General features: G+C 34.5%; 1 protein-coding gene across 1 annotated transcript in view; it reads left to right on the plus strand.

The window, feature by feature from the left end:
• LOC107741213 (sodium- and chloride-dependent GABA transporter ine-like) overlaps positions 1-17,101 on the plus strand; it is a 28,953-nt gene extending 11,852 nt beyond the window's left edge. Inside the window, exons 2-13 of the mRNA XM_016553880.1 lie at positions 1,743-1,877; positions 6,294-6,504; positions 6,863-6,995; positions 7,370-7,504; positions 8,114-8,217; positions 10,398-10,522; positions 12,124-12,236; positions 13,907-14,047; positions 15,797-15,896; positions 16,032-16,132; positions 16,562-16,732; positions 16,828-17,101. Of these exons, the coding sequence (XP_016409366.1) occupies positions 1,743-1,877; positions 6,294-6,504; positions 6,863-6,995; positions 7,370-7,504; positions 8,114-8,217; positions 10,398-10,522; positions 12,124-12,236; positions 13,907-14,047; positions 15,797-15,896; positions 16,032-16,132; positions 16,562-16,732; positions 16,828-16,920 (1,562 nt within the window). The 3' untranslated portion in view covers positions 16,921-17,101. The remainder of the gene's footprint in view (positions 1-1,742; positions 1,878-6,293; positions 6,505-6,862; positions 6,996-7,369; positions 7,505-8,113; positions 8,218-10,397; positions 10,523-12,123; positions 12,237-13,906; positions 14,048-15,796; positions 15,897-16,031; positions 16,133-16,561; positions 16,733-16,827) is intronic.
• Positions 17,102-22,825: the final 5,724 nt, after the last annotated feature.

Here is a 22,825-nt window from a genome sequence, read left to right on the forward strand (position 1 = left end):
GTTAGTTAAAATACATTGGACGTTTTAAACCCAATCGTTGGAATTGTCAGACGGTCCCTTACGCATCAAGCGCCGCTATAGACGTCAAAGCTTTCTCCGGTTTAAATTTGCTGCTACAATACACTTAGGCGCTTTTTAAATAATATTTTCATTTCGATATAAAGTTGTTGCATATTGTTAAAACTAATCGTGGTAGTGGTATCTTTGTAGGACTGTCGACTCTATAGAATAGTGGCACGCGAAAGCGAATGTCTGGCGAATATCGATCCTAAAACTAACTTTACCGCGCTGTCAAAAGCTAAGACTCTTCTCCTCTCTTCAAACACACAAAAACATTGACCTTTATAGACATAGTGTTTGAATAAACAAAACGCTGTACTTTTTCAAACATCACAGTTATTTATTTAACCGTACATTGAGAACAAGCGGCAGTAGCACTGATTTAAAATAATAATAACAAATTATAATAGAGATAGGAAGTTTGGATAATTTTCCACGGCTCACCTGACTGGGCTAGGGTATGGCAACTGCCATACTCTGCCATAAGGAAACGCCGCCCCTGGTTTTAATGAAAGTCTTAATAAGTTTTACTTAAGGGTTTACCACCTTTTTTGACTGTAAAAAAATGTAAATGTTTGTAGAAAATTGTATAAATAATTTTCATGGCCTACATTTTCAAACTGTATTTTACTGTATTTTAGGACCATTATTTTGTGTTTATTTTATTTATATTTATGTTATTTATTTGAAGCTAAGGTTGCAGCAGTTGTGTAACTATAAGATGTAACAATAGTAACTCCAGGAGTTTGTGCCATTTTTGGATATGTCTCTTGTTTTCTCACGCCAGACTTTGTTTCTATTGTTTTTTTATGTTGTTCTTTTGACCGTTTTTCCATTGTTAATTATTGACTTAAAACATACGAGTTAGAACATAAGGGGTTGTTGGTTCCAAGAATATTTATCAACCATAAAATGTCCTTATTGGGTTGGCAAAATGCCATATAGCCTACAGTATTTTCACTTGTATAAAAAAATTTAAAATATGTACCAAATGCATGCCAAAATGATTTAAATTTTTTCAAAAGTTTGAAGAGATGCAATATATACTGTCCCAAGAGTAATAATCAATAAAACTCAATTTTTGTAAGAAGTGATCTGTGATATTTAAGATAAACATGTTTCATAGGACAGTTGTCACAAGGTTCACAGCAGATAATCCTGCATCCCACTGCTTCATGTTTGTATTGCTCCATATAGTTTTTGTTTGCTTAGTGTATATGCATATTGTCCAGATGAATGTTTGCTTTCTGCACCTGTTTTTATAGAAAGTAAAACCATTCATGACCCAAGATTCTTGACTCTTTTTTTTTTTTTTGACAGTCAGAGGGAATAGATTTGTGGCAAGACCTTTTTTATCTATATAGAGCATGTGAAAGACACTTCCTCTTTTCATGGTAAATTTGAATTAATATGACTTGCAAGAAAATAGTTTTAACCTCACAGAATGACTCTGCAAAACAAAACAAATTGTGGGTTAGAAAATGGAATGACAAGACTATTTGACTACTTTTTTGATGTATCCCCATCAAATTTATGAAGACAAAAATAAATTTGTGACCATTGAAGTAAAACAATATTTTTATTAATAATGGTGTCAGTTTTATTTAAAGAATATTTAGTCATTTAATCAGTTATTGTTATCTTGTCTCATGTTTCGTTTTCCAATCTTTCACATGTTCCAGGTGCTTTCTTGATTCCCTACTTCATCATGTTGTTTCTCTGTGGTATCCCACTGCTGTTCATGGAGTTCACTGTTGGGCAGTACACCCGTCTGGGGCCGGTCCACGCTCTGGCTAAAATATGTCCCCTTTTCAAAGGTGAGTGGTCCGTGTGCCCCAATCCCTCACATCTCCTGTGTTCAAAACATAGTCCAAAAAAATGGGCAGTCTTTTTATTGTATATGTTGTATGGGACATTCCAGTATTTCAATCATACAAATAGCCTCCTGTTCAACACTGTTCAAACCTGTTCAATGATAATTTGACATCAAATGAGTTCAATGGATATGTTTTAGAAATAAATTATTTAAAGATGTATTTTTATATATTCCTTGTAAAACCACTGGATGGCTTTGCCTGCTGTGCACCTTGGTTTTTGTTTATCAGTGATTATTTATGTCCTGCTTTTTTCTGTTGTTTACTGTGTCAACAAAAGTGAATGCTCATCATATATCATGGAAGTTTGCTTCTTTGCACACATAGTTATTGAACAGTGTTACAGTAACATATATTTTAAGCATTGCAACTCTTTGTAACTGCATTATCATTTTGCTTGACTATGAATGATCTCGTCTCTTTGCTTTGACATGGCATGCATATTGACTGCAGGGCTTGTCTTCTCCCCTTTATGCTGGATTTTCCCTATAAAATGTGTGGATCTGCAACTATATTACACTTGATCTCTGATGATCTAGTGATGGCTGATCTTATTACTACTCAGTTTTCTGTACCTGAATCAACTTTATCATATTTGAATTCCTATGTTTATAAAAACATGCATTGTTAATGTGCAAACAACAACATTTCCTCTAGAATCCTGATCACTTTTAAGTGAAAAATCGTTATTACTGATTATAATCTGGAAGAACTAGTTTTAAATCAATGAGTCAAATCAAAACTGAGCCAAGAGACATTTTTGTTTGGAATATTTAGAAATAAATATATTTTAGTTTATTTATAGGTTATTGTAGGTTTATAGGTTATGTTTTATTGCAATGTGATAAAATATATATAAAAAAAAACTATTATCTGCATAATTGTTACCAAAAATAAATAAATAAATAAATCACAATGAAATAAAAATAAAAGTTTTGAAAAGATTTGTGTAAATGAGTCATTTTTATGTATGTTGAGGGCAACCCATTTGTAACCAAAGTGTGTGTCAACATTAAGAAGTTCAGCCATCACTGTTCGTCATTTGGGTTTCTTTATATTTTTATTTATTTGACATTCTTTCACCTGCTAACAAGGACTTCTTTCCTCAAAGACAGAGATAGTCTACCCGGTCAAATCTTTTGGGTCCGTCCCTTGATATAGGGCTCATTTCAGCCGATTATGGCTCCTTGGTAGCAGAGGGACTGAAGCAGGTAGTTCTTTCTGTATATTCTCTTGACTGAAATGTACCCTTATGTCACATTCTTTGTGGTGTTCTGACAATCCACCAAAAAAAAAAAAAAGTGAGTAATGGGCTATTCAGGGGCTCTCCTTTGTAATAAAGCTCTTCCTTTTACTCCTGCATTATCTATCTTGGTATGCTCAGTAAAGTAACCTCACACCTAAGTAACTTTTCTGTCTCTGGGGGTAATCATTTCCTAACGGGTTAGTCTTTCACCAGGTGTTGACTTCAGGGTTGCATGACTTGCATGACCATGGTCAAAATGGCACCGTTCAGCTCAGTATAAGACTAGAATGGATGTTAGATGTTAGAATTACATATTTGCGCACTTAACAGGAAAAAGAGAGTGCGCATACAATTATGTTTAATCATACAACACTAATGTGATTCTCAGAATGTGGAACTGGTGGTAGAATTGCATGTGGTACATTAGAGAAGATTAATTCTGTGGGTTCTTTTCTGCACAAGCAAACAGATGAAAATACAAAAGATGGGCTTTTCTCAGAAAAAGTATCTTTCTGACTATCTTGATAAACCTGTGTGACAGTCAGCTCTAATGCCTTTCTCCCTGGCTAATACCTGCAGGTTATGGTATTTGTCACAGAAACAAAATTCTTCCATACATTTTTTATTAATTCAACTGAATATCCTTTAATGCAGATCTGGTTTTTGTCTGCAAATCCAGCCTTACGGTCTGTTCACACAATTTAAAGTGTAGTTGTATAACTAATGTGGCTGATCTGAAGCAAACATCTATAGATGTGAAACTCAAAAGAATTATTTGGGGCCCAGCTGTTCTCCATAAGAAAATAATGGTAACATCGGGTTTATTTACTCATTGAAATATAATAAATATTTACATGCCAAGTAGTGTTTTCTCTTTTAATGATATGTGATGCCATTTTAGGTTCAAACTTGTTCTCAATTAGAAATGCATACAAACCTTTTAATAACTTCAACAGATCTGTTTATAAAATAAAATTCTGAGCAACACCAAGTTTACAATAATGTTATTTGCAGTGGATAGTAACCATGGTCATGCAAAAACAAAACCGTTTGGATTGACTGGTTGATTCTAGATTTCCAGTAGAGCATCCAATGATCCCATAATTCCTCTGGTCTATAGTTTCACTGAAGCAGTGGACTCATATAGGCTTAAGTTCAGGAGACCAAAAGGCACTGAGGGAATCTGGGTGACCTTAGAGGGCACCACGGAACGTGCCAACAACAACATTCTTGTTTTTAGAGCTTTCTACTATTCAGGGCTGAAACAACAAATGAACATTCCATTTAGACGGTGGGAAAGGGACACAAAATAATGCCAAGATCCACAGAGAGTGATGATAGCTAATCCACGGATTTAAAGCGGGCATCGAAACATGGAAAAAAAATCTAATCAGTGATCTTTGCATTGTCATCCTCCTACCATGTTGATTTGGGTTACAAGGTAACTAGGTCACAGTGAATGATTAGATTGGTTTCCCACGCATATCTATATTGGATTCAGAACTGTTCAACTGTTTGATTTGGCAAGTAAACCATAAATAGATCACTAAGAATAGATTATATAGCACATTTTCTTTCTCCGAAGCTTATTTAAAAAACCCTGATGACTGGACTGGTCTTTGAGAAATGTTTTTTGTTTCTTACTATGCGGCTGTTAATTTTGAAACATCTTCCTGATGTTCATATTCCGTTTCTAAATCAAATTCTGTTTCACTCCAGGCTTCTGTGAGATTTCAGCCCTGGTTACTGTATGGCAGTAACGAATCAAAATCACTGGAAGCAACGCTGTTGTGAATATATCAGAATGTCAATGATGTGCCACTGCCTGCACAGAAGAGAAGTGTATTAAGTTTAACCCTGACCATTGAATCCTTTTGTGAAGAAGGCATATTCTGTGGATTGCTAAGTCCTGTTTCTTATTTCTCAGGATGTAATTAATACTTGAAATCACTGAGAAACAGAACTACTATTGTGTAAGCAAGTGGTTTTGTTGTTGAGGTTAAAGCCAGCGCATTCAAATAAGCTCAATGATATTTTGTTGTATCAGTCACTTTGTGAAAGCTAGCCAAAGGCAGATATTAACAGGTTGCATGACATCCTCTCATACAACTTGGCAACAGTTTTGTGCAATAATTCTGTCTGCCAACAGCATGAAACCAATAAAATTCATTTGACTTGTAGAAACCAGGAAGCTAGATTTAAAACAGTAATATTGTTGGTTGTTTCTCTTTGGCCAATTGTCTGTCCTCAGTGAGCATTTGAACTTTTTGTAATAGTTGTGTATAAGTCCCTCAGTTGTCCTCAGTGTGAAAAGATGGATCTAAAAATCATACAGTCATTGTTGGAAAGGGTTCAAATACGCAAAAGATGCAGGAAAACCAAAGAATTTGTGGGACCTGAAGGATTTTTCTGAAGAACAGCGGGCAGTTTAACTGTTCAGGACAAACAAGGGACTCATGAACAACCATCACAAAACAAATAAACGACTGTGGATCATCCAGGTAACAACACAGTATTAAGAATAAAGTGTATGTAAAAAATATATATATATTACAGGTAACAAGTATACAAGACCTTTTTAGCTCTTCAATATTGAGTGTGCCTGAGATCTTTTGAAATTAAGTCTTGTGCATCTTTAAAATTTGAAATCTAATGTTTAGCATAACATTGAACAGCCTTACTGGATTCATTCATGCAATCCTTAAAACTCTTTTCTGATACAAATCTCCTAGAACCTGCATTATCCCAGGTTGTTTTGGCCAACCACCAAAAATATTCAATAAAAAAGGATAACCGAAGAATCATGGGAAACTGATGAAAAGGTTTTTTTTCCTTAGCATACATTTAGAAATGTTTTCAGATAGAGACCTAAAACATCTGTCTTAAAGATTTGCTTGGTTCTTTTGGAACTTGTATATTAACCTAAAAAAGTACTTCTGGAGGTCAACGGATTTATTCTTTTTCTTCTAAAACTAAAGCTAAACATTTCAGAGCCTCTGAAGAGCCCTAGGTGCTGTTCCAATGTGAGTCTGTTCAGCAGTGAAAAACTTGGACAAGGTGGCAGAAAACGGTGGCATTTTTTGGTGTCTCACTCTTTCTTTGTCTGTCCTCAGGTGTGGGTCTTGCCACAGTGGTGATTTCTTACGTGCTCTGCACCTACTACAATGTGCTCATGACCTGGGCTCTCTACTACCTGCTTCACTCCTTCAGCCCCTCATTGCCATGGCAATCCTGCAACAACACATGGAATGCGGTTGGCAACTGTTCCACTGGTTTTCCTGGCAATGCCACACATCTGCAATCGGCCAGTCAACAGTTCTTTGAGTGAGTAACAGATTTAATTTGTTTACGGTCTTAAATGTTTATGCCATTTTTGGTGAGAATGCTTGACTTGACTTGATTATAGTTGTGTATCACTCTGTATTGTTGACTTGTCATATTCAATGTAAATGGAACATTTGGAAAAGTTATTGGAAAGAGTGCTTTCTTATTGTGTGTAGAATTTGTGGATTTCCAATGAAATTATGGACATCAATAAACATTTAATGAGTCTTTAACAATATATTTTTTGAAGTGTATATTCATTTAATCATCAAGTCAGTGTAATGTCAGAGTCCTGAGATGTGCTCTGTTTTGTGGCTGTGCTTTGTAAAATTATGTTTCAAGGTTTTTTTTTTTTCAGTCACAAGGTGCTAGAAATGACCAAAGGGATTGAGCATGCTGGAGGGATTCGTTGGGAACTCTTTGGTCTTCTAGTTCTGGCCTGGGCCATTGTTTATTTCTGTATCTTTAAAGGGGTCAAATCCACTGGAAAGGTCTGAGTTCAGAGCTCACATCATTTCTTAACAGATTCAGTGCATTCGAATATCTAAATTAAGCCTTTAGTATGGGAAACAATAGCATATTGAAACTACAAATAGATAGTTAAGGATTTTGTCTTTATAAAAATATAAACAATGTGTTTGAGTGTATAGAATAAGGCTATATTAACTGTAATAGTAACCATATTTATCATATTTATTCAGGTGAATAACTCTCAGTATATTTCATTTTATTTTAAATCAAATAATATATATATATAAAAAATTAATAAAATAAAATAATTTTCTATATTATTATTATTATATATAGAAATTATATAGTTTTGCCTTATCACAAATATAAATTCCTCTGTTGACTCTGTCCATAGGTTGTGTACTTTACTGCCACATTCCCTTATTTCATACTGTTTGCATTACTGATCAATAATGTCCAGTTGCCTGGAGCAAAAGATGGTATCCTCTTCTTCCTCATGCCAAACTGGAGTAAACTCTTGGAAGTCCAGGTGAGATTATACGTGAATGAACATACATGAAGTCACGTATTGTTAAAAACAAACTAGAAGCTGTTTACATGCTACCACATCATTACTGTAGTACCGCTGACAAACAACAGCATTACTGTGGGAACTGTGGTGGTTTACCATTTGACATGTAATTAGCACTTGGTGAAGCGAATCAGCAGGTCCAGAGCAGGTTTGAAATAATAACTTTAACACTGGAAAATCTTTGAAAACACCCATGCTTCATGTAAAAACAAAGGTACTGAATGAATGGCAGGTTTTATTTCTCATGACACACATTTCCCCTGTTTCTATTTATGTTGCTTGTATAAATGCTTATACAAATTGCCAAACCCAATAATTGCACATTGTTTTGTTCGTTGTTTTTTCATAAAAAGGTTAACTACAGAAATGTTGGAATTAAATTGCTATTAAATATTTAGATCAATTGAGAGTCCTAGTAATTCCATATAATAAAACAAACATGACATGATTCCTGTTAATGTTTCATTAAAACTCAAAACTTTAGATATCTGTTTATGTTAACAATATATGGACAAAGGATAAAAATAAAAGCTTGCGCTTGTTTTCTTTGTTCATCTTATGTTGTAGGTGTGGGTCAATGCTGCTGCTCAGGTCTTCAACTCTATTGGCATTTCCTTTGGTTCTATGATATCTATGGCCAGTTACAACAAGTTCAACAACAACATCCTCAGGTAAGCAATATAGCAGTGAAGGTTTTTAAAGCTACATGTTAGGGGTATTGGTTGGTTTTGTCCCAGGTGCTGATTTTACATTTTAAAAGCTTATTTAATTCAAATAAATGTATCGAAGTAAAAAAAAAAAAAAACTGTGTTTGAAAAATTTACTTTTGTAGCTTTCAAACTGTAACCTTGCTTTTTATTTGCTTTGAAGTTTATTACACTGATCAGAACTAGGTGTAGCACATTAGCTCAAAAGGCAAATATTAATAATTAATCATAACTTGCTATAATTAATTATAAATATTTGGATCAGTTAATGGAGTTAATATTACAATCAGCAAATCTGTTCGCCCAGCGAACACCTGGTGTTAATTGTTTATTAATTCTAAGAAATGTATTCCTGGGGTATGGGAAATAACATCCTTAACTCGGAGCATGTAGCCAAAATCTACATGATTAGGGACTCCAGTTATGAGCAAAACAACAAAACCTTGAGTGTGATACAAACAAGACTTTATTAACTACACTAAATACTTATTAAAACTATTCTAACACACAAATATACATGCATACAGTTTAGCAATGGAAAGAGAACTTAAGCAGAGTACAGGACTGCAAGAAGTTATAGTATTGTTTGAGATTCAGCAGATCAACAGCCTTGAGCAAACCATCAAACCATTTCTTAGTTCTTAGTTCATTTCTTCTTTAAAAGGGGTGGGAATACTTAATGGATCAAACAATGAGACTAAGTTTGATACTTGCATGTGTTGTCCATTTGAATAAAAGTGTCCTGATGCAGTTTGTTGAGGCTCCAGTTGATCTTGATGAGAGAGAACCAGCTGAAGTCTGAGGATCTTTGGTGAATGGAAAGACAAGCCTGGCACAAACTTAGGGTTCCTTAGAAGACTTCTAGCTCAGCATCCTCATCTTCTCAGAATCTAAAAACCGTGTGAGGATGTCACACTGTCAGGGTTTGTCCAATAAACGCAGGAAGCATGATTTGCAAACATTCAGTTCTTTATAGTTTTCCCATTCTTTTTTTTTTTTTTAAACATACACTTGGCCATACATAAAGAAAAAAAAAAAAACTACACAAATAAAGAAAAGAAAATATGGAGCCCCTAACAAACCAAACCCAGCCCTTATATTACCGGGACCGTACCATTAACAAATGACCAAGGGGTCACTCACACACAAATACATTCAAATAACTTAACTACCTAAATTAAACAAATTCACATAATTTATATAAAAATAAATCATTTATACTCGATAACAATTCATATAAATAACGAACAGCATAATTTGTCTCTGCTCGTTGTTACACCTTCCATTCACCAGCGTGCACTCCAGCGAATAGGGAATAATAATTAGGAGCTATCTGTCCTCCTTTAGCGTGTATAAAGAAGACAACCTAAACTACCTAATTTAGAGCATAAATATTTAGACAAATTAGCAACAAAAAAAACATACAAAGATACATACAAATTTACAAAGGAAGAGAAAAATGGAAAAGAAAACGCATCAAAACCAATACATAAATAAACAATCAACTTACCTAACAAACATTTATAACACACACAGTCGTCACACACACCCTCAGGATTTGAGTGAGCCAATGAGGAATGGTACCTTTGGAGGGAAATTTTACGATCCTTTGTCTTCTAGCAGGGTGTTTTGCATATGAAACTGGATTGGCTGGTCAAGAGGAGAATCTTCAAGATTCTTATAATACTAATGTGCCACAAAGTTAACAAAATGTAATGTAAAAGAACAAATAGGAAACATAATGTGGAGCTCATACTAAGCATACTAAGCATGGCATATATGTGCGATCGTGGTTAATTAAGTAATACTAAAACATTAATTCAAGGTTTAATATATAAGCAAAACACTATAAAAGAACATAAGATTACATAGGTTCTGTTCCCTTGCACATAGCACCTTTCCACATACTTTCGAGTAATAAAACAGTCTTATCAGATGGTAGCCCTGGTAACTGAGCCCTCTTGGAGTGATAGTTTCACTTTCAGGGCATGGTCCATGTAACTCACAGAGTGGGTTTTAAATATTATTTGTTATATTTAACGAAATAATTGTGTGTCTGCTTGGTCCAGTCGTTACAAGGGTCTGTTATCTTCCAGGAAAACATGATTCTTTCTCCTCATCACTCTTCACCTTTTATTTTACAGGGACACATTTATCGTCTCTCTGGCTAATTCAGCCACTAGTATCGTGGCCGGGTTTGTTATTTTCTCTGCCATTGGGTACATGGCCCACATTCACAACCTGCCTGTAGATGACATTGCCACTGATGGTGAGTTTGTTTTCCTTTTCTCTGTAATATCAGTTTCTGCAGCTGTGAATCTAGTCCTCCCCTGTCCTTGTGTGTTTCAAGGTTTGTTCACAAGCAGGAAATAAACTTAATCGCTTGGTTTGGTTGAACCAATTTTACTGTCTGGTTTTATTGCTGTGTCTCTGTACAGCCAAGAATCACAATTTAGTTTTAAGGACCAGAACACAAAGGATCTCTGTTATCTTTTTATGTGCTCTTTGCTGTTGTGCTCTTGTGATCGTTGGGAAATCTAATGCACTCTACATGAGGATGGCGATTACAATCATCCAAATCCTAATTAATCTACACAGAACAGGACACTGGCTATGTAAATTCTGCTGTGACCTATTAATATGGTCATTGATATTAATATGCGCTACTTTCATGCACAAAACAGGCCTAAGAAAGTCAATGTCAATGCCATGCAAGCTAATGAAATGAGAATGCAGTGGGAAAATTCCAGCTTCAAGAAGTTGAGATGAAGCAGGATAATAAATGAAAAGTTCTCCTTTACCGCGAGAGAGAGGATAAGTGTGAGAGGAGGTGAAGGGTGGGTAGGATTATGCCAAAAAAAAAGAATAAAAGGGACTATTCATGGAAGAAACCGAATCAGGAAGAATCGGATGAAGGTAGACTGAGTAGAACAGTGTGAAAACAAAAAACAATGATAAAAGCATGTCCTTGAGTACTTCACAGCAGTTTACAATATCATAATATTTTTGTGTTTATATTACAGCACTGTTTATTAAAACATTCAAGTCCATCAGTTTCCACAAGTTTAACCCATTAAGACCTCAAGGAGAACACAGAGTGCTGCTGTTGGATAATGTTATACTTAAGAAAAATGAGTTCACACACACTGTTTGATATCATATTTTGATATTATATATATATATTTTTTTTTTGAGGAGGCACTTCCTCCCTTGCTTCCTCAGAGGAAACACCGCTGCCTCAACTATGGTCACCTTATCAGCAAGATTTCACCCAGTCATCCTTCATCTTGACTTTCTCTTGCAGGCAGATGTTTTCCTCTGAGAAATGCAATTACAGTAGTGTTGTTCAGTGGCTTTACTGAGTATTTCTCATCATAGCAAATAGTTTAATGTCTTTGTCACTTTCATTTCTTCACTCTCTGTTCTCTCTCCTTTGAAGAGTCTCTTTAAAATAAAAAAATAATTTTCTCCGGTTTCCCCAGCTTCTTTTCTGATTCTTTTTAGTCTCCTTCTCTTCCTGTCTTATTTTGGGTTTTGAGTACTATAGGAATCTATAATCTGCACTTTTTTATCAATTTCTGCACTGATTTGGGGGGAAAAGTGCAGAATATAAATTGATTTAAACATGCTAAAATGTGTTAAGCGTAATATCTTTTCTCGTATTACTAATCTCTTATTATCTCTTAGTACTAATCTCTTACTGCGATCTGAAAACAGTTCGATTCTCTAAAAGAGTGAAAAATCTGGTTCTCCTTGTTTGCCAAGACTTCTGTAATTAGTTGTTTATGTTGGCATAAGTACTGGTGTCATCTTTCTCTATATCAGTGAGAGTGATATAGTGTGTGTGTGTGTGTGTGTGTTTTCTTGCAGGGCCTGGTCTGGTGTTTGTGGTGTATCCTGAAGTTTTCTCCACTATGCCAGTCTCTCAGCTCTGGGCTCCTCTGTTTTTCATCATGTTACTCTGCCTTGGATTGGACAGTCAGGTAGAACAGGCTTCAAAACATAATTTCAATCCCTAATAAGCTTCCTTTCTGTCTAATACCCACATAAAGCAGGCAGCTACTATCTAAGAAGCCATTCACACAGGATATGCTCTTGTTTTCTCTGTCAACAAGTGCTAAATTGACATCTTAACCTTTGCAATGGATCTCACTGCTTTTCTCAGCATCATAGACTGTATATGTAAATATATTAATAATCGACAATTCTTTGCATTCATATTGAATCAGTTTTGTCACAGTGCATTCTGCAATTGTCTTCTGTGTAAAGTATAAACATAATGCTGCTTTGGTGAAGTTTGGTAGGCCACAGATGGCAAATTTGTTTGTTTTAAAAAAGGACTACATTTATAATCTGCTTTTATTGCTATGTTTCTGAACTGCCAAAAATCATAATTCAGAGATTTAAGGACCAAGATTACACAGGATTCTTATATTCCCTTTAAGCTGTGAAAAGCTGTTTCTTCATTGCACACAGTGTCAATGGGTTTTGAGTACTATAGGAATCTATAATCTGCACTTTTTTTATCAATTTCTGCACTGATTTGGGGGGAAAAGTGCAGAATATAAATTGATTTAAACATGCTAAAATGTGTTAAGCGTAATCTCTTTTCTCGTATTACTAATCTCTTATTATCTCTTAGTACTAATCTCTTACTTGCGATCTGAAAACAGTTCGATTCTCTAAAAGAGTGAAAAATCTGGTTCTCCTTGTTTGCCAAGACTTCTGTAATTAGTTGTTTATGTTGGCATAAGTACTGGTGTCATCTTTCTCTATATCAGTGAGAGTGATATAGTGTGTGTGTGTGTGTGTGTGTTTTCTTGCAGGGCCTGGTCTGGTGTTTGTGGTGTATCCTGAAGTTTTCTCCACTATGCCAGTCTCTCAGCTCTGGGCTCCTCTGTTTTTCATCATGTTACTCTGCCTTGGATTGGACAGTCAGGTAGAACAGGCTTCAAAACATAATTTCAATCCCTAATATGCTTCCTTTCTGTCTAATACTCACATAAAGCAGGCAGCTACTATCTAAGAAGCCATTCACACAGGATATGCTCTTGTTTTCTCTGTCAACAAGTGCTAAATTGACATCTTAACCTTTGCAATGGATCTCACTGCTTTTCTCAGCATCATAGACTGTATATGTAAATATATTAATAATCGACAATTCTTTGCATTCATATTGAATCAGTTTTGTCACAGTGCATTCTGCAATTGTCTTCTGTGTAAAGTATAAACATAATGCTGCTTTGGTGAAGTTTGGTAGGCCACAGATGGCAAATTTGTTTGTTTTAAAAAAGGACTACATTTATAATCTGCTTTTATTGCTATGTTTCTGAACTGCCAAAAATCATAATTCAGAGATTTAAGGACCAAGATTACACAGGATTCTTATATTCCCTTTAAGCTGTGAAAAGCTGTTTCTTCATTGCACACAGTGTCAACACCTTGCTAGCAAATGAGAAACAAGTGCGCAGTTGGAAAGTCCATGCCCCATGTGTTTAGATGGAGCGGGATAATACATGAAAATGTCTAATTCTTGTGTGTGGAAAGGTGATCAGAATGAGGGAAGGGCCCAACTCAGCAGGTTTTTCAACAGAGCTATAATCATGTGTTTGTGCATTTTGACCTGTTATATGTGTACATGTGCACTGTGCAGTTTGCCATGGTGGATGTGGCTGTAACGTTCATCATGGACGGTTTTGGCAAGAAGGTTTTGCAAGTTTTTAAGAGAAAGGAGCTGATTGTTCTGGCGGTGTGCAGCCTTGGCTTTCTGCTGGGGATTCCTCATATTACCAGGGTAAATATGATCTAGTTTCACTTCATTAACAAGTGTTGTGTTCTTACAGTTGAGATTTTGTTATACTTGGATCAGTTGGAGTTACGACTGGACCTGGAACTTTTTCATCATGTTACTCTGCCTTGGATTGGACAGTCAGGTAGAACAGGCTTCAAAACATAATTTCAATCCCTAATAAGCTTCCTTTCTGTCTAATACCCACATAAAGCAGGCAGCTACTATCTAAGAAGCCATTCACACAGGATATGCTCTTGTTTTCTCTGTCAACAAGTGCTAAATTGACATCTTAACCTTTGCAATGGATCTCACTGCTTTTCTCAGCATCATAGACTGTATATGTAAATATATTAATAATCGACAATTCTTTGCATTCATATTGAATCAGTTTTGTCACAGTGCATTCTGCAATTGTCTTCTGTGTAAAGTATAAACATAATGCTGCTTTGGTGAAGTTTGGTAGGCCACAGATGGCAAATTTGTTTGTTTTAAAAAAGGACTACATTTATAATCTGCTTTTATTGCTATGTTTCTGAACTGCCAAAAATCATAATTCAGAGATTTAAGGACCAAGATTACACAGGATTCTTATATTCCCTTTAAGCTGTGAAAAGCTGTTTCTTCATTGCACACAGTGTCAACACCTTGCTAGCAAATGAGAAACAAGTGCGCAGTTGGAAAGTCCATGCCCCATGTGTTTAGATGGAGCGGGATAATACATGAAAATGTCTAATTCTTGTGTGTGGAAAGGTGATCAGAATGAGGGAAGGGCCCAACTCAGCAGGTTTTTCAACAGAGCTATAATCATGTGTTTGTGCATTTTGACCTGTTATATGTGTACATGTGCACTGTGCAGTTTGCCATGGTGGATGTGGCTGTAACGTTCATCATGGACGGTTTTGGCAAGAAGGTTTTGCAAGTTTTTAAGAGAAAGGAGCTGATTGTTCTGGCGGTGTGCAGCCTTGGCTTTCTGCTGGGGATTCCTCATATTACCAGGGTAAATATGATCTAGTTTCACTTCATTAACAAGTGTTGTGTTCTTACAGTTGAGATTTTGTTATACTTGGATCAGTTGGATTTACGACTGGACCTGGAACTGTTTACACTTGACACTTGGAACATCATTTTAGTTTGAGAAGGAAAAATATATGGATATTGTATCTAATGCATCTTTTTTAAACTATATTCAATTTATTTTGAAATGTAACCATTTTAGAGCTTATAAATAAATTCAACAAATAAAATTCAGTAAATGTTTAAATAAAGTCAAGTTTTTTTTTACAAAAAAAATAGAAGGAAGGAAAATTATATTCCGTTTTTAATTTGGACCAGTTTAACAATACATGTAAAAAAGAAGACAAAATCTATATTTCTACATATGTTTTTACTAACTAATTTTAATATGTAAAAAATGTTGTCTGTGACCTACAGTGAGCATATATAATGAAGCAAATGAATCAGAGTTTTAATTCAGTTCTTTGAAATGTACGGTTTGAACTGATTCACTGAATTGAATCAAACTTAGCAACTGATGTTTTTGTTTTAAAGACATTAAAGACATTGTAAAAACACATCTTAATTCTTCCATACTTAAAAAATATCTAATATTATTTTTGGGAAACTTAAAGGCCAAATAAATAAAAAAATACAAGCACCATTTAAAATATCTGCTGTATAGCCATTGTTTTGAATATGGACACGAAAACCTAACCCTCATTTTGATGCTAATGAAATAATACTGTGTGTGTGCAGGGTGGGATATATGTGTTTCAGCTGATGGATCACTACACAGCTGTGGTGTCTCTAATGTTTCTGGCCTTCGTCGAGGTGCTCGCCATCACTCTCATATTTGGTGAGTTTCACTTCCTTCAGTCTGCACTTCAAGATCATAGAAAATCAGATGTAGCCATTGTACCACTGCTCCTATTGAGATATGAAGGTTTATGCTTTTATCTCACCTCTTTCTTGCTCTCACACACATTCGCAGGAGTGAGACGGCTCAGTGTAATGGTGGAGAATATGCTGGGAAAGAAACCAAACCTCTTCTTCCGTGTTTGTTGGCAGTTCCTGTCACCCATGCTTGTGCTGGTGAGGAAAAGAAAAACGTACATTTTGGGATCCTCTATATCTCGTAACATTGACAACTATATAGATGTGTGTTCCGGAATAAATAGCTTCAAAGCTCAGATGATTTAAAAATAAAAAACCATTTTTACATTGAGTAGCAGTGAACTAAAATAAAATCAATGACAAAACTCATTTTTGTCAGATTGTATTGTGCACACATCCTTATACATAGGATATGGGCATCCTAAATGCCCTTCCGTTACCTTAAATTCACTTTTTTTACAATTTGAGGACATTCAAATCTTTAAAATCTTAACATTGAAAATACATTTATTGATAGTAATAGAGTAGAGCCTGGTGTGTGTCTGTTCAAGTGCAGAAAGTTCAGATGGGGTATAATGCTTTGTTTTGAATGAATAATAATGTCCTCTTTCCTGGCTCTCTCTGCAGGGTATTCTGATCTCCAGTATTTTTCAGTATACTCCAGCTCGATACGGGAAGTCCTACACATACCCGTTCTGGGCAGAGGTGGTGGGCTGGTTCATCTCTCTCGTCTCCATCATCTGGATTCCACTTGGGGCTCTACATGAGCTTTGGACCACAGAAGGGTCTCTGCTGCAGGTATGTACAGTGCACAAACATTCACTATATCAATATTTGTTTTGTTTCTCCATGTCAAAATGAACCCAGTGCCTCTCTCTCTGTCTCTGACACAGAGGTTGAAAAAGTCCATAACCCCAACTGTAGATCTGGAGTCTGTTTCCGAGAAACCATCGGCAGAGTCCATTGCGCTGTTCACTGCTGCTTAGACACCTGCTAGTGTGTGTTCTTGGTATGTTTACTCATTAGAAGTACAAAGTAGCTTTGCTTAAACTGTAAAAACTATCATTTGATGTTTTATTAGTATTCATATTCTATTTATTGTATTTGAGATTAATGCTGAAAAGAACAAACACCAAAAAGGTCCCAGAATTACAATATGGCATTAATATTGATGAAAATCAGTTTTTTTATTGCCTAATTGAATAACTTTTTTACATGTATTTATTTGATTATTTTACAGTTGTTTTTTTGATGTAAAAAGATTGAGATTCTATTCATATTTTTCTTCAAGTAAAGAAATGTAAAATATATATGATGATTTAATGAGAGAGCAATGACAAGATTTTGGTTTTCTCCATTATTTAAACTTTAAAATAATTAATCATTGAGCTTGAAATTTGATGGAATATATCTTTTGATACACTGATCTGAAGGACTGATGAAACCTTAAAATGAAACCTTAGAATTTTAGACAATTCAAAAACGGATGCCACTGCACTAACAAATGCCTGTTTTCACAAAGTTCTCAAATGTCAACATCATTTTATTGTGGGTACAACAAAATTCACTCTCATAGGCTTTAACACATTCAGATTCTAGAAAAAGAAATACAGAGAGCTGCTTTAGATGCCTTTGTGTTCACAGTGAACCAAGGTTATATGAACTGAACTCTACATATACAGCTGCTTATGACTCAGGCAGCTTTTGCCCTCTACTTTGTAACTTGAACTGTGGCACATATTCTAAAACACTTTGCCCAAGTTTACGGGGGGAAAAAAGAGGAAAAGGATAAAGGATGCAAGTAAAAATGGACGACCTTATTAGTAAGCACTTTCTGATGTCATCTGTAAGGCTTATGCATTCTGATATAGATATTCTGCTAAAATTCATGTTTGCTATTTTTAATATTTTTCTTTTAGTATGAACTATTTTACTACTTTCAATTTAGAGTAAAACAACTTTATTTTCCCCCAAAAAGTGGCCTTTATATAAAAATGCACATTTAGAAATAAAATACTTTTTTAAATGCAACTAATAATAGATAAATCATAAACAGTAGTATCAACTTAAGGACTGATAATTATATTGTATAAATATTTTTGTTTTTACTGTTATTTTTATTTTTGTTATTTATATAACATATGCATATCAGAATGAATACTTATTTTGTATTTGTTTTGTTGTTAATGATATTACAGAAGGACAATCATTCAAATAAACTGTCTAAGAAGGTGAAACATTTTTGTATATTTAAAATGTAGTTTTTAGTTTTTATGTCATGACTGGCAGTTTTATATGCATGTGGTCTCACCAAAATAAAAGTCTTTGTGTTGTCAGTTTCAGTTCCATATAATGACCTGTCGTACTGCCGTTCACCACAAGATGCCATCGCAGCACAATTAACTACTGATGTCAAAGCTATTCATTTGTCACAAACACGCCATTCATCGGCAGTAACTTTATATAATTTCAAGTTATATAATATTATTTATACAATATCGTAATTTATTATTTACAATAATTAAATATTATAATTTAATTATTTTTATAAATATATTATTTAACCGTATTTACTTAGGTTTTATAAGTAAAAAAAATAAAATTTCGAATTTTTTTTCTTTTTAAATTAAAATAGAAATATCACATTCTTATTATGTATAAGAACCATTTCAATAGCAGCCTTAGAAGTAAAGATAAATGCTACAGATTTAAATGTGCATTTATGTTGTCACATTGCAAAGCTTGATGGGGGGTTATGTAAGTTAAATATGACTTCTGGTGACTTCTTCCTCTAGATCAATTGCATTTCCTGTGTCTGTGCACTTTGTAACTGAAAAGCGGAAGCACTAATAGAAGTCAGTTGAGACTGTGGTTCGGGTGGCAGATCAATACCCTGGCTGGATGCCACCACAGCGGCTCATTTATAGCCAGCAGCAGATCAATACACTGCAGCCTGTGACAGAGCAGTGCCTCGGTGGGAGAGATGTGCTACACTGCTATTAGCGCCACTGAAATAGCACAGTGTGTGCAGGCAGAGGACAGGGACATTTGTTTGCGTGCGTGTGTGTCTACAACAGAGAGGATGTGTATGTTAGCTTTTTAGGGACTGGAAAGGCTCCAATACGTGAATTTGTCTGTATAACAGAGAGTACATGGGGCTTTGGATCTGTGTGGCATTGGGAATTGACATGCCGTCAGGCGTAAAGGGAAATGAAGACACATGTTCCTCTTTTTTCCCTCCACACACACACACACACACACACACACATGCGGTTCAGATGGAAAACAGGCATTTAAGCCTTTGCATTGACTTTACATAATTGTAAATATTGGTTTGCAGTGAAAGAGCAACCACAGTTGTCCAGATTTAGCTCAAGAGTTGATCCTCTATGATACTGTTGTAATATCTCAACTGTTTCTCATTTGTGGTCACATTAGCAAAATTTCACAGAGGGCAAAAAAAAAAGGTCCATTGTCTGTTGTCAATAGTGTAGTGATAAAGCACAGTTCACACAGAAATCACGTTCAAATCAAGCAGTGTTCTGTTGGTCAACACTGCAAATTCATGTGACCAGCTGAACCTGGTGTGAAATCAGCATCTTCACACAAAATTCCAGATCATTTCTATTGAAATGACTGGATTTCACCAAGCCCGCAAAAATTCGCTGAACAGTAGCAAATGTGAACACACCTTTAGACAGCAGTTATCTACCATGTAAAAATTATGTTTTTTTCTTCAATTGGTTGGACAAACAGATAGTCCCTCCACAAATTCACAGATTCATAAGGTAATTTAACAGCGGAAAAACTATTCATTTGCTTTATATTTGCCAAGATTCTATAGTCTGCGATCAAAGTTGGATCTTTCAAGAGATATTTCACACTTCTCATCAAATTCCTCCTACTCTTTAAAAATGTCATGTTACCTTTACGGTAAAAAAAAGTGGTTGTGGTTGCTAGAAATTCACACTAAAAATACAGTGAAAATGTTTCAGGTATTGTGGATGGCATATTGGTGCCTGTATATTTTAACTTATATTTCATTAAGTGATATAGTGTTAATATAGCAATCTACTTTAAAATGTACTGATAACCACCATAATAAAGATGGTTTGACGTTCATTGACCTGCCTATAAAACAATACTAAAATAGACGATGCACAAGGTCATACAAAGACAAAACACCATCATTGTAACAAACATGACGCTAAAATAATGCAATAGGGTGCTCCTACAGGGTCTTCGAAGGGGTTGATTATTTATTTATTTATTTTATTTTTGATATATGAAGGTCACATTATGACTTGAAATCTTCTACCATCATGTACTATTATGTGTGTATACACAGTATTTTAATAAATTTTTATTTTTATATTTGCAATTTTCAATTTAATTGAATTTTTATACATTTTGTTTTGTGTTTGCATTTTATAATTTATATATATATATATATATATATAAGCAATATAGTTTTTATTAATTTTTATTTCAGTTTTAGATTGTTATTTTAGTACATCAAGTTAAACTAAATGAAAATGAGAAATGTTGATTGTGGTGCAAATTGCTGAGGGGTAATCATCATCTGTGTAAAAAATAGCATAAATAATTTTCACCAGGATTATAATACTTAACTAAAACTAAAATCATAAAACATTTTCATTATTTTAAATAATATAACCATGAACTGAAATAAAATAAGTTTGTTTTTTTTATTTTTTATTCCAATTAACATTTATTTTAAGTAACAAAAATGCTTTTTATGGTTTTAGTTGTAGTATAGTACATATTATATTAACTACAAATATATATTTTTCATAATAAAAGTTAACTGAAATAAATAAGGTTTTTAAAATAGTTTATCTTAATTCAACTAACATTTATTTTAAGTAACTAAAATGTTTTTATGGTTTTAGTTTTAGTTAAATATAACAACCCTGGTGACATTTATTTAATTTTTTATTTTTTATGCAAATTATGATTATCCCTTTATCAGTTTTTTTGCACCATGAGAAAAAAAAGCCCCTAATAAGTTTTATAAAAAAGTTAGTATACTCGTTCACAAAGAAGACAACAGTGTCTGCTGGAGATAAAATATAAGACGTGTGTGAAGAAAAAAAGGGTAAATTTAAATTGTGAACATAACATCAAGCTGTAATTTTGTCAAATTATACAAACATTATTAAAGTATTAAATGTATGTATTTTGGATAACTGCTATAAAATTAGCCCTAGCAAGACAGTTTATATAGACTTTTGGTTATTGTTATAAGACACATTCAGGAAACTAGTGAGAAATGCTTGTTAAGAGAGTTTAGAATGTGCCCATATATTAGGTTGACCATACGTGCCATTTTCCCAGGACACGTCCTGGCCAGGATTTCTATATTGTCGTATATGTCATACACCGATCGGTCTGCACACGCAAACAAAGCCAAAACCTAGATATTTTAGGCAATATAGAAATCCTGTCCAGGACGCGTCCTGGGAAAATGGCACGTATGGTCACCCTACCATATATGAAGTGACACACCACTGGAGTCAACAGTCTGTCAGAAAGAGTGAAGAAAGAGAAGAGAACATCTCCTCTAGTAATGGATCTGAGAAGAACACAGACAAATACTCTGGCACCAGACGGTAAGGTAAGACTAAAGGTGACTGAGTGAGTGTGTACTGTATTTTCAGCCATGCTTTACTTCTCTCTGTGTCCTTTGAGCTGCTCTGATTCGTCCTTATCATGGTTTTCAGACACACAGCTTCACTACACAAACATACACAACTCCCCCGTCAGTAAACTCTAAGAGAGGCACAAACACACAGATTGGCAGACTGTACACTCAGCTGTTAATGCTAACACAGCTGCCCCTTCATTGCCTGATGGGAATACACAGTAGCAAGAGTCTCGTTTATTTAAACACTCATTCATTCATTTGATCACTTGCTTGTAGTTTTATGTAACTGGTCGTGGCTATTGCTGTCTTTCTTGATTAGCATCACAGAGGAAATATTTATTGCTCAGAGGCTGCTGTTTCATAACTCAAGAGACCTCAGTTATGTTTCAGTTGAGGATCAACTTCATCTCATTTTCCCACACTTAATCTGGAAAAATTAAAATACAAACAAATGAGCGAATTCTTGAGCTGCTACAGTAGAATACAGAGGTATCATGGATAACACTGTAAAAGTATATATATATTGATTTTTCTTTTGCTTTACACTGTAAAAAAGCTGTAAACAGAAAAAGACTGTAAAATGTACATTAAAAACCTGTTAATTGGTTAACTGTAACTTACCATATATCATTCAACCATTTACAATTATTCACGTATATGGTAAGTTACAGTTAACCAGTTACTTAAAATAAATGTTAATTGGAATAAAAAAAAAAAACTTAAACTTATTTTATTTCAGTTCATGGTTATATTATTTAAAATAATGAAAATGTTTTATGATTTTAGTTTTAGTTAAGTATTATAATCCTGGTGAAAACAGATGATTGTTACACAGATGATGATTACCCCTCAGCAATTTGCACCACAATCAACATTTCTCATTTTCATTTACTTTAACTTGATGTACTAAAATAACAATCTAAAACTGTAATAAAAATTAATAAAAACTATATTGCTTACTTAATTTTTGATTAGTAATATGCATTGCTAAGAACTTAATTTGGACAACTTTAAAGGCGATTTTCTCAATATTTTGATTTTTTTGCACCCTCAGATTCCAGATTTTCAGATTCCAGAATAGCTGTATCTCGGCCAAATATTGTCCTATCCCATCAAACCATACATCAATAGAAAGCTTATTTATTCAGCTTTCAGGTGATGCATACATCTCAATTTCGAAAAATTGACCCTTATGACTGGTTTTGTGGTCCAGGGTCACATAT

Source organism: Sinocyclocheilus rhinocerous, unplaced genomic scaffold (assembly GCF_001515625.1).
Source record: "Sinocyclocheilus rhinocerous isolate Xijiao unplaced genomic scaffold, SAMN03320098_v1.1 scaffold615, whole genome shotgun sequence".
NCBI lineage: Eukaryota > Metazoa > Chordata > Actinopteri > Cypriniformes > Cyprinidae > Sinocyclocheilus > Sinocyclocheilus rhinocerous.